Below are 10,288 nucleotides of genomic sequence, written 5' to 3'. Positions count from 1 at the left end.
TTTCCTTAGGCTTTCTGTAACTTCCAGAGTGCAAACCTTTATATTTCAAATGTCTGTCTGAAAGGACATGCAGTGCATGTTTTTTGTCTTTGTAGAAGCATTAATTTACATTTATTTTACTGCAGGAAAATGTTTAAATTCGTGCCAACCTGGCCTCCTTTGCATCAGGACCAGGTGAAAAATAAAACAGCATGCAGGTGTTTGTTCAAAATGTGTCAGTGAAGTGTCCTTTCTTTGGGATACATTCATGGCAGGCCTCACATGACATAGCTGTGTTCTTGTCCTTTTTTGACTGGGTTGAAGTGTGAAAAATCTGGATTTAAACCCAAATAAAATAATTATTTTGGGTTGTTTGGTTATAGTTTTATAGATTCTGTCAAACAATATGCAAATCTACAGGCTGCATATTCAGAATTTGTTAGTTTGTGCTTCTGCAGAAACAGGAAATTGCATAAAACTCCTGCGGTGATGTCAAATTAGAATTGAAAAGAAATAAAACAAGCTGCAGTGCATTAAGGAAAACATTCATGTTTGTTTTTAATTTCAAGTATTTTTCTGGAACCACTAGCATTTTTCCTTCTTTTTTATGCAAAAGTGTCTCATCTCATTCTGACCCAGCACTAGCAAAGAGCTAGTGCGCCACCAGGTGGATGAAGTCTAGCACATAATCTTGTAGGAAGCTCACAAAGGTTGGGACACAATTTTCTCAAGTTATAAGCGCTTGATCAGTTTTGAAGCACAGATTCTGTTTAGCCTTTGGTTTTTTAACTTAAATGTTTCAGTTTTATTCTCTTTGTTTTTATTATAATCCTTAAAATAAATCCACCGATGTGTGAAAGCTAAACTTCTCCTTCCAAAGACAAATCTACTGTCTCAACAACCACACAAGTGTGAGAGAGGTCAAACTGCTCAAAACGCTCTGGATCACAGTTTCTGTGCAGACCGGTCAAGCTCTTTCACATCAAACTGGGAAATAATCCGCAATAAAAGGTCAGCGGGTGTCCCATTGTAAGTTATGGAAAGCTATGCATTGAGAAAGATAGGAGATGATCTTCATCCAGTCTGTTCCACCTCCTCAATATAACACAAATGATGTAATGTCAGCCTCCTGAAACCAGTTTACTTTTCACAGTGATGGCCTTTAAACGTCTAAAAACAATTTAAACTTTATCTAAATATACAAGAGAAATGCCTCTCATCGCCTGGGTGGACCTTCATCACACCCCAAATGAAACCATGGGGACCTTATCCATGCTAAAGAGGAGAATGAAGCACATGATCAACCCCTGGAACAAACCTCACCTAAAAGTATGTTTTCCTCAAGGCCCTGCATGTTTGGGTCCTGTCTTATCTTAAAGGCATCATATTATATTACCCACTAAAGTACTTTTCTCTCAGACTGGTTCAGTAGAAACCCAAAAAGATCTTTAACACCATCTCTATGTATAATTATGGCAGGTTTAGGTGACCCTGAACTAGTCCTTAATTTATAGGCTCAGGCTACTAGGGGACAGCTATGATGGACTGATGATTTCTTCACCTCTTTCCACTCCCCTTGTGTTCACATGTTACTGCTGTATGTAATTAACTGTAATGTATTCTGTTTTTCGGTTGGTTTTATCCTCTTTTAAGCTTGTGGTCTTTTTTCTGTTCTAGTGGCCCAGCTGAAAACTAAAGGGGGAAGGAGCATTTGCAGTCAGGGCTCAGAGGCTTGGGAAGAGCCCGTCTGTGGAAATCAGGTCAGTCGACTTGTTCGCTTCTACTCAACCTTGTTTCTGCCACTGAAAACAAACTTAACAACAATTTGTGCCAACCTAGAGTCAAAATTTAGGATTCCTATTTCAAAACTGTAACTTTTGGAAAAAAATGACTTAAAAGTTGACTTAAAAAGAATATACTTTCAAATTTTGAGTCATACAAGTGTGGTGTGTATTGTGAACATATATCACATTTGATTTGGGATCTGAAGGTCAAAGCTTTATCTTTAAAACTGCACCTAAACTTTCACTTTTGCAGTTCAGATGTGCCTTTCTTTCAAGATGACCCCAAAATGTGTGACATCTTTAAAGAAATGATTGTCATGAGCTGCCTAGTTAAATATACTGTAGTCTATTACATAATAACTTATTCATGTCAGTATTTACAAATCAATACCCATTATCCATTACCTACTCCTACATATGTTTATATAATCAAAATAAACATAAGTCATGCTACCCTAAAGTAAATACTGGCCACAGAGTGAGCTGCCTTGGCAAAGGTTCGCGATCTCGGAGTGCTTCCTGTTACTACTGCTTTATTCTCTTGCCCTTGTAAAGCACTTTGTACTGTGGAATTTGAAAAGTGCTTTATAAGATAAAGACTTTCTTTTGACATTCATCTGTTAAACAGATTCATATAAACTGATTGAGTGTGTGGGTGCACATAACCACTACAGACCTTTTTCCCTTTAATGTTCCCGCTCTACTTCATAGATATAAACTACTAAACTGAGCCTGAATTAAACTCCTTCCTTCTTTTAGAATGGACAACAGGGTGCGAGCCACACTGATGCTGCCGGTCTGTGAAGTCTCCAGACACTCGTCTCCCTTGTGATTTCGTTTTTCCCCTACCTCACCTCACACCTACGTGCACATTTCTCCACTGAGCCGTGCCCTCACACATCACTGATTTTGCTTTTTAGAAGCAGATGCATTTAATCATTTTATTTCTTGACATTAATCTCCTTTGTGTTCCTCCTTCTTGAAAAGACTCATGAAACTGTGAGCTCTTTTAAAACATGTCTCTACTTTATACACACCTTTGCAGCAGTTTTTTGTACCCTCAGCGATACACAACTTATCGAAAGCAAATCTTAATCACAAAAACACAGAACACTCAAACGATGAGGGTAAAAACAAAAAGCCCACTTTTGTTGTTTTCTTTTTTGCTTTTTAAATACAGGATGTACTGTACAGTATGCACAAGCCCTCTTGGTATAAATTACATCCAAACAAAATCTTTTTTTCCCCTTTAGCCAAAAAGTTAAAGACATTCATTATTAAAATATTGAACCAATTCTTTATGAGGAAAAGCAGACTAATAAAACGTTATTGTCATTCTTATGTTGACATCACTTCCTAATTTGACATCACTCTTTTCTTCTCCGTGGTAAATACTGTGATCTCTGCTACTGACAGTAGTTACAGAGCTCAGAAAGCATCTATCAGTCTCTACAGAGTTTGGACACTTGGGATAATTAATAACCTCACACTCTTAAAGAAAAGGAGACTTTAACTCAACAGTACAAAAAAAGAAAATTATACTTTGTTTCAAAAGTCAGTGATGATGTTCAAACTTTGCATGATAACATTTGTATGCTTAAAGTCTAGAAAGATCATGTTTTATAAAACAATAATAATAATCAAATACTTTGAATACAATGGTTGTTGTTGTTGACACATTTGGATACCATTTGAAGTACTAAAATTATCTAATTGAGGCTCACCTACTCTTGTGTTTTTACAGTAAAAACTGCAGCTACCAAGACAAGGGGAATAAAAAAGAAAAACTGTGGACCACTTGAACAATAATATCAGCTTTGTCCAGGACATTAGAAACATCAGCTTTAGTCTGTTAAATCCTTGACATAAAGCCTCAGTTTGACTCAGTTACTGTGTCTTGAGACATGAAAAAGGCGCGTGTCTCAATAAATGCATTTACAGGAGCTACAAACCAAACCAAAGAGGTGACATGAGAAGTATGAAGCTGCTTTGCTTTGAAGAGTTCACTGCTTGCATGTGGCTCAGGTATGAGGTGTTAATACTGGTTAGTTTAGGGATAAACATGGGATGACTGCTGCCCACCCTTAAGACAAAAATTTCAAAGCAGACTTTCCCCTGTTAGTGTTTGGTGTTTGTACACTAAGCCCGGATGTTGGACTACACTTCCTTTATCACGCACTGAACGGTTAAATAACTTTCCATGAGTGAAATGCTTATTTTTTTCCATTAAAAGAGAAATAAATAAAAACAAACAAAAAGAGAAAAAAACCATTTCGGTCAGAAACTCAAAATGTTGTTCCAGTATCCAAAGCTACATTACTCTGTTCCAGGGAAACACCTACTCAGAAGAGACTGACAGGAGCTGAAGGTTCATAGAGGTTGATTTTTTGTTAATACGTTAAAGGGGCTGGTTGTTGTGTGTCATTCCAAGTCCTGACTGAAACCTCTTTAGTCCATCCCAGTCCAGCCTCAAGTATACTGGTACTCCTCTGTGTACGCCGTGTCCTCTGGAGCATACTGGTTATTTCCGCCTACGTAGTTGTCGTCACTGCCAAACTGCTCCTCCTCGGGCGGGTACTGGCCATCGGGGGCAGCATACTGGTTATCGCTGCTGTACGATTGATCTGCCGGATGTTTGTTCTCTGTGATCTTCAGGCTCGATTTCTTCACTCTTTGAAATAAAAGAAAATTATTTTTAGGACATTTCTCTTTTTCCAGAGGATGTGTTGTCTACATGTTTTAGCTGTGCACCATCAACTTGGGTCTCAAAAATGCACTTGTTCATGTGGGTGTTGGTGCTTTAGCTTAGTCCCTGCCACAGAGAAGACAGGATCCACAATATGTAAAGAACTTCTTTGTGGTCAAGTAAAGAATGGAGACTGTCCACTGTCTTCCATCTGTGGTTTGATGGTTTTGTATTTATTTTTATTTTTCAGTTTACTTTTAATTTCTGTGCCGCCTTTACTCTTTTCAGTTTTGTTACTGTTGTTTCAAAGGGTCAGATGGCCAGCCTCAACAGCTGGATCAGGCCGCTATGGCATCCACCCTCGACTGCCACCTGACACACACTGCACCCTACCCCTACAGCGCCCCCTGTGGGTGGTGGGGCTTCAAAAGGACGGGCCAGGCCACCAGATGCTGCTCCCTCCCCTGGCTGAAGGGTGGGGGGGCTGGTAACCCTATCCCAGGCAGGGTTACACTGGTAAATTTGAAAGGAGCCAGCTGAGATGGATTGGGCATCTAACAAGGATGCCTCCTGGGTGAGGCTCTGGGGTAGACCAAGGCCAGCCGAGACCTGGAGGAGGTGGCTGGGGAGAGGAAGGTCTGGGCTCTTCTGCTTAGGCTTCGGACCCCACAAACCAGATTAGAAGAAGAAAATGAATGGATGCTATTATTAGGCAAGAGGCAGGGTACACCCTGAAAGGGTGTCAGTCTATTTCAGGGTTAACACAGAGACATATCAGATCTGGTAAGTTCGAACCAGAAACATTCTTGCTGTGAGGCTGCAGCGCCAAGTTAGTTTTCTATATTAATATTAGTCTCACCGGTGCCCTGATTCTATATCTGAAATTCCAACGCAAAATACCACGATATATATCATTTTGTATAATATGTTTCTATATGCCTGGTTTCGGGCTCAGTTTCAGTGTCTGTAACTTTAACTCAAACTGGAACAGCTGCTTGCCTTCAGGTCTGTGTGTAACCCTGAGATGCAGCCGACGGGAGCTACTCAGCTCTTTTAGTATATACTGCCACACTTAACTGCTATGGCTCCAGCTCCATGGTGTGTTAACTTTCTCTTTGAGCAATAACTTTAATTTTACATACAGCCCAGTTCTCAGCAGTCTTTGTTTATAACACATGTGAGTGTAGGGTTTGTCTGATGTCACAGCAGAACAAAGTGGACTAGTTAGTGTTATGGCTCCCTGTAGTTTCTGGGCTGTGCTAAAAAAAAATAAATACATTTTAAAAATCAATCAATCAGCATTTCATTGTCATCTTGTTTTCTGACAACAGGAACAGAAAATGTGTATGTGATAAAAGATTTATTGTGAATTCGGCTATATCAAAATGCAGAATGAGTGAGAGTAGAGAGTAGGAGAGAAGCAAACATGTACACAGCCGACAGAAAAGTAGCTACACATCTATGTTATGTTCTGTTTGCTTGTTTGAGGACTCTGTGGACTCTTTGTGGTAACCACATGGTGCCAAAAAGTTCTTTTTTCAAAACAAAACAAACCCCAATGTTGTACTTACTGATTCTTATGCTTGGCTCCGCTGATATGTGACTGATACTGCTCCACAGAGTTCAGTTCAATGTTGCAGATGGTGCATGGATAGCCATTTATTGTGGAAGCTGTAGATCAATGAAAAGTAGGGAATAATTTCAAACAATGTGCTCTTATTGCATATTGAAAGTTAAGTTGTTGTTTTTTTTAAAAAACAAAACAAAACAGAACTGCACAAACTCATGCTTCTGCAGTCGGACCTGGTGCTGTGGATGGCCCGTACGTCTCCATCAGTTTAAGCTTTGTCATCTGTTTTCTATGCTTCTTGCCTACATAGTGCTGCTGGGCCATGAGCGGGTTGTTGAATGAGGCCTGACATATGGAGCAGAAACGGTCTGGATTGTTGTTGTTTCCTGTTACTGGAGTGCCGCTTGAATCATCTGCAGGTTTCTTCTTTAGTTGAGGAGTTGGCGCTATTTGGGAGTTTACTGCAGAAGAAGACATAGAATTTAAAAAAGACTTCATAAAAGGGTAACATAAAGGATACACACAGGAAATAAAACCAAAAGCTAAATACCTAGAGCTTGAGGTCCAACTGCTTTCAACCTCAGGTTCTTGGCGTGAACTTTGCCCTGATAGTGAGACTCAGCCACTACTGGAGCAGAGAAGGTCATGTTACATACATGACACACCTTAAACCGGTCTGTGTCTCCATTGTTACAGTCCTGCACAGGAACATAAATCAATCAAATTTTACTGCAAAAAAAAGCCTCAACCTTCAGTAGATTGTCAGCAATTTTAATTTCCACAACTTGTATGACTTAATAATTGATCTCTGTATAAAAGATCCACCTATCTACCCATCAACCCTTATACAGATTCAGGTTGTAGAGGCAGCAATTTAGGCAGAGATACTCAGATTCTGTACCCCAATCTCTATAGAGTGTCCTGTCCTGGGCCTCCTACCGGTGGGACATGGCTGTAACTATTCCCCCAGTTCATGAGAACATCCTAGTCTAGTCCTAGTTTAGGCATCCTGATGGTGAATGAAGCAATCGTGAAATAATTCTCAGTGTGTTCCACGACTGCTGGGGAGCATTTCAGGATAACCTATTTAGACTGTGTTAAATTCATCTGAATAATTTCATCACGATTTTTGAAAACCTGACAGCCCCGGCTAGCTGATGTGAGCAGGTTTTATATAAACTGAAGAGCTGGCAGATATGACTGGAACATCCACTGATGGTCTTAAAATACACAAACCTCCCGCTGAAAAAGTGCAAGACACACTGGGAGAGCCAACTGCTCAAGATCAAAGATATCTCTAAAAGTACTTTGTTTCAGGTTTATAGTTGGCGAGGTAATAGTGACTCATAAAATGTTTTCTTCGTGCTGGTTTGAGTTCTCTACTTTTTACTCACGCTGTCAGACGTTAAGGGCTTCAGCTTTTTGAGTGCTGGCTCTTTTTCATTTTGGATGGAAAGATAGCGCCGCACTTTGTTGGCATGCTTCTTGCTCTGAAAGGACAAGCACAATGTTTATTCCACAGTGGACACAAACATTCACTGCACATTTCTAACACATTTATGTCTCCAAACTTTAACATATCAATATTTCAACTAAAATATAACTGTATTTAATATAACCATTTCAGTGTTGCATTTATGGATAGACATCAATCTACTACTGCTAATTTACTACACAATAAACACCAAACACTGCAACTACACGGTTTTAGATGTAAGTATTTCCTTCTTTTCTTCAGTTTGGTTCTTTGCAATGAGAGCCAGCAATCACAAATGAACGTATAAATCAAACAATGTCCAACCATTTTACTTAAACTAAATATTAGTATTTGAAAAGCTGTTTACATCTGCAGGTTTGTCAAAATTTAGAATAACTTAGAATTGTCTCCTCTTCGTCATCCACTTTACAGCAGGGAAAAAAAACAGAAGTGCATCAAAGTAAACATCTGGTCAACAGTGTGGCCAAAGGTCCACTTACTCTCAGCTGGTTGAACATCCCTTCTGCCCTCTTTTGCTATATTTGTGATTTACTGAACAGCCTTATGATGATGTGCTATTACAGCTTAAATAAACCTTTAATGTAGTGCCAAGTCTATTCAATAATAACACCTTAAAAGTGATAAGTGTGCACTTTTTCTCTCGTTCCTGAAAACTGTAGCACCATCTAATGAAAGCTAAGTCCCCTGACACCAACACAGCAGCACGCAGCAGACCGTGGGCTCACTGACCTGATAATGAGTCAACTTCTGAGATTCAGAAATTAGGACAGCACTGCAGACTTTACACTGGGAGTCAGAAAACAGGTCGCCATGCTCCTTTATCATCTTATTTACTGCAAAGGAGGGGAAAGGGAGAGAGAGAAACTTCAAATCAGGTTACATCATCTGGGAAAATGCAATTATAACAACGTGAAGAGACTATTTGTGGCAGCAGTTCAAACAACATATCTGCTCGAGCTACTCCTTTTACTTACCAAGGATGTAAGAGCTCAAATGCACTATTTTGTGTTGGTTTTATTTAATAGTGTTATGGAAAATACAAACAATTTTCTGGATTAATCATTATCTTGCCAATGGGTTTACGGCAATGCCTGTGCAAACATCTGTGAACAACATTTTTAGTCTTAGTCATTCTTGGCTCATACCAAGCAGATCACTAATTCACATTGATATCTCAAAAGTAAAATATATATGTATAAATAAATTTTTTTTTAAACAGGTGGTGTATTATCGTGACAGGCAGCCGAATTGGTTGGTTACAGCTCTGTAGGAGGATGGCATGTCACGTCGTCTTTGCACATGTAGGAGCACAGTGTATTTTTAAGCATTTACAATCTGAATGTGTCACATTAGAGGATTCAGAATCCTGTTAAAGTCACAGCTTTTTGTTATTCAGACTTGGGCGTCTTGTTATGCAAACACTCCTCACAGCTTTGAACATGACAGGACCTCAACAGAAGACGCTGCAATGCTCATGTGGAATTTGGAACCAAAATGAAAAAAGGATCAGAAGGGGAAAAAAACTGCAGTTTTTTTTTATTATCATTTCATAGCCAAACTGAGGAAAGGTTTTAGGAATTACAAAGCCCAGTCTTTTTCGAGGCACCAAAATTAAGTGGACAATTGAATCTGTGGTTGGATCGCAGTCACAGTTTCCCTTTAGGCTGAAAAAAGTGTGCAGTGGGAATATAAGTCGCCCAATCAACGATTTGATGTATTCCGAGAATGAAAGAACACACTGGAGAAAAAAAATCTGTATGTCCACCAAAGAAAACACACTGGATGGTCGTGGCATCCTTTCCAAAGTAGAGGGGGGGACAAACAAAACAGACTCTCCAAGACTAACATAAAAAGTATGTACACTTAAGTCTACACCCTGGATAACTATCTGGAAATACATCGAATCGGATATTTACACGCATTTAAAACAAATACTTTTAGATAATTCATACACTTGCGGTTATGACACTGTCCTGAGCTGAAATCTCACATGTATCTTGCTTGCATTACTAAACACACAAGCAAGACCAGCAGAAGTGCAATCAGCATGGCGTTAAAGACGCATTTCAGCTGATGCCAAGCCAAAGATGCCTCCCTCTGTCCATATTAGTAACCATTCAGGCGAAATGTTTCACAGTCACTGAAAAGCAACATCGGATGCAGACGTGCTCTTGTCGACCTTGGAGCCGAAACGGCTACAGCTAGCATAGCACATTTTAGCAACTCGATGCGCTTATTGCTTAAGTACCGGCTAACGTTAGCTTTGCGAAGGTAACAACAGCGCCGGTATTTTAAGCTATAACAGGGAGGGCTTTTACACAGTGCAACCGCGCCTTTTTCTTCTAAAACACACGTTAAACTGTTAAATAAACAGGACATACTCTCTGCTGGTCCCGAAGGTAAGTAAGGAAAATCGTCGGTCTGCATCGCGACGGCCATAGATTCTACTCACAGCCAGCGGCGCCCTACTACGCATGCGCAACTCGCAGGCAGAGGAAAAGGACTTCCCACTGTGGTCTGTTCTCTAACAAGCAGCCAGCACAGACAGTTTTTAGTGCATTTGAGCCTGTTTCTTAGCGGTCACATTCAGTTTGGACTTGCGTATATCCGTACTGGAGTACCACTTGTAGAAATACCTTTTATTCACATCTCATGTGGGAATATTTCTCCGGTAGCATACAGACCAGGCAGTCGTCTCCACAATAAAGAATGATTTGTTACAAATGACAAGCCATTCGATACTTTTTCAGGCCATTAAAAAAAAAATTAAA

At 39.8% G+C, this 10,288-nt stretch overlaps 1 protein-coding gene across 1 annotated transcript; it reads right to left on the bottom strand.

The window, feature by feature from the left end:
• Positions 1-2,670: 2,670 nt before the first annotated feature.
• Positions 2,671-9,994, bottom strand: znf346 (zinc finger protein 346). Its single transcript, XM_006785048.3, has 7 exons — positions 9,899-9,994; positions 8,247-8,350; positions 7,414-7,509; positions 6,570-6,717; positions 6,253-6,480; positions 6,021-6,120; positions 2,671-4,434 (listed from the first exon to the last, which is right to left on the bottom strand). Exons 1-7 carry the CDS (start codon positions 9,954-9,956, stop codon positions 4,233-4,235), a joined length of 936 nt encoding a protein of 311 aa, XP_006785111.1. The 5' UTR covers positions 9,957-9,994; the 3' UTR covers positions 2,671-4,232.
• Positions 9,995-10,288: the final 294 nt, after the last annotated feature.

Source organism: Neolamprologus brichardi, chromosome 10, assembly GCF_056152115.1.
Source record: "Neolamprologus brichardi isolate AB-2024 chromosome 10, ASM5615211v1, whole genome shotgun sequence".
Classification (NCBI taxonomy): Eukaryota; Metazoa; Chordata; class Actinopteri; order Cichliformes; family Cichlidae; genus Neolamprologus; species Neolamprologus brichardi.
The sequence above is the reverse complement of the archived record's forward strand: the minus strand, read 5'-3'. Positions and strand labels throughout refer to the sequence as shown.

Coding starts and splice junctions, on each gene's coding strand:
- znf346 (XM_006785048.3), bottom strand. CDS start 9,956: ATGGCCGTCGCGATGCAGACCGACGATTTTCCTTACTTACCTTCGGGA. Junction 6,481..6,569: donor AGTTGGACCTCAAGCTCTAG/GTATTTAGCTTT, acceptor CTTCTTCTGCAG/TAAACTCCCAAATAGCGCCA. Junction 6,121..6,252: donor CGGGCCATCCACAGCACCAG/GTCCGACTGCAG, acceptor ATTGATCTACAG/CTTCCACAATAAATGGCTAT.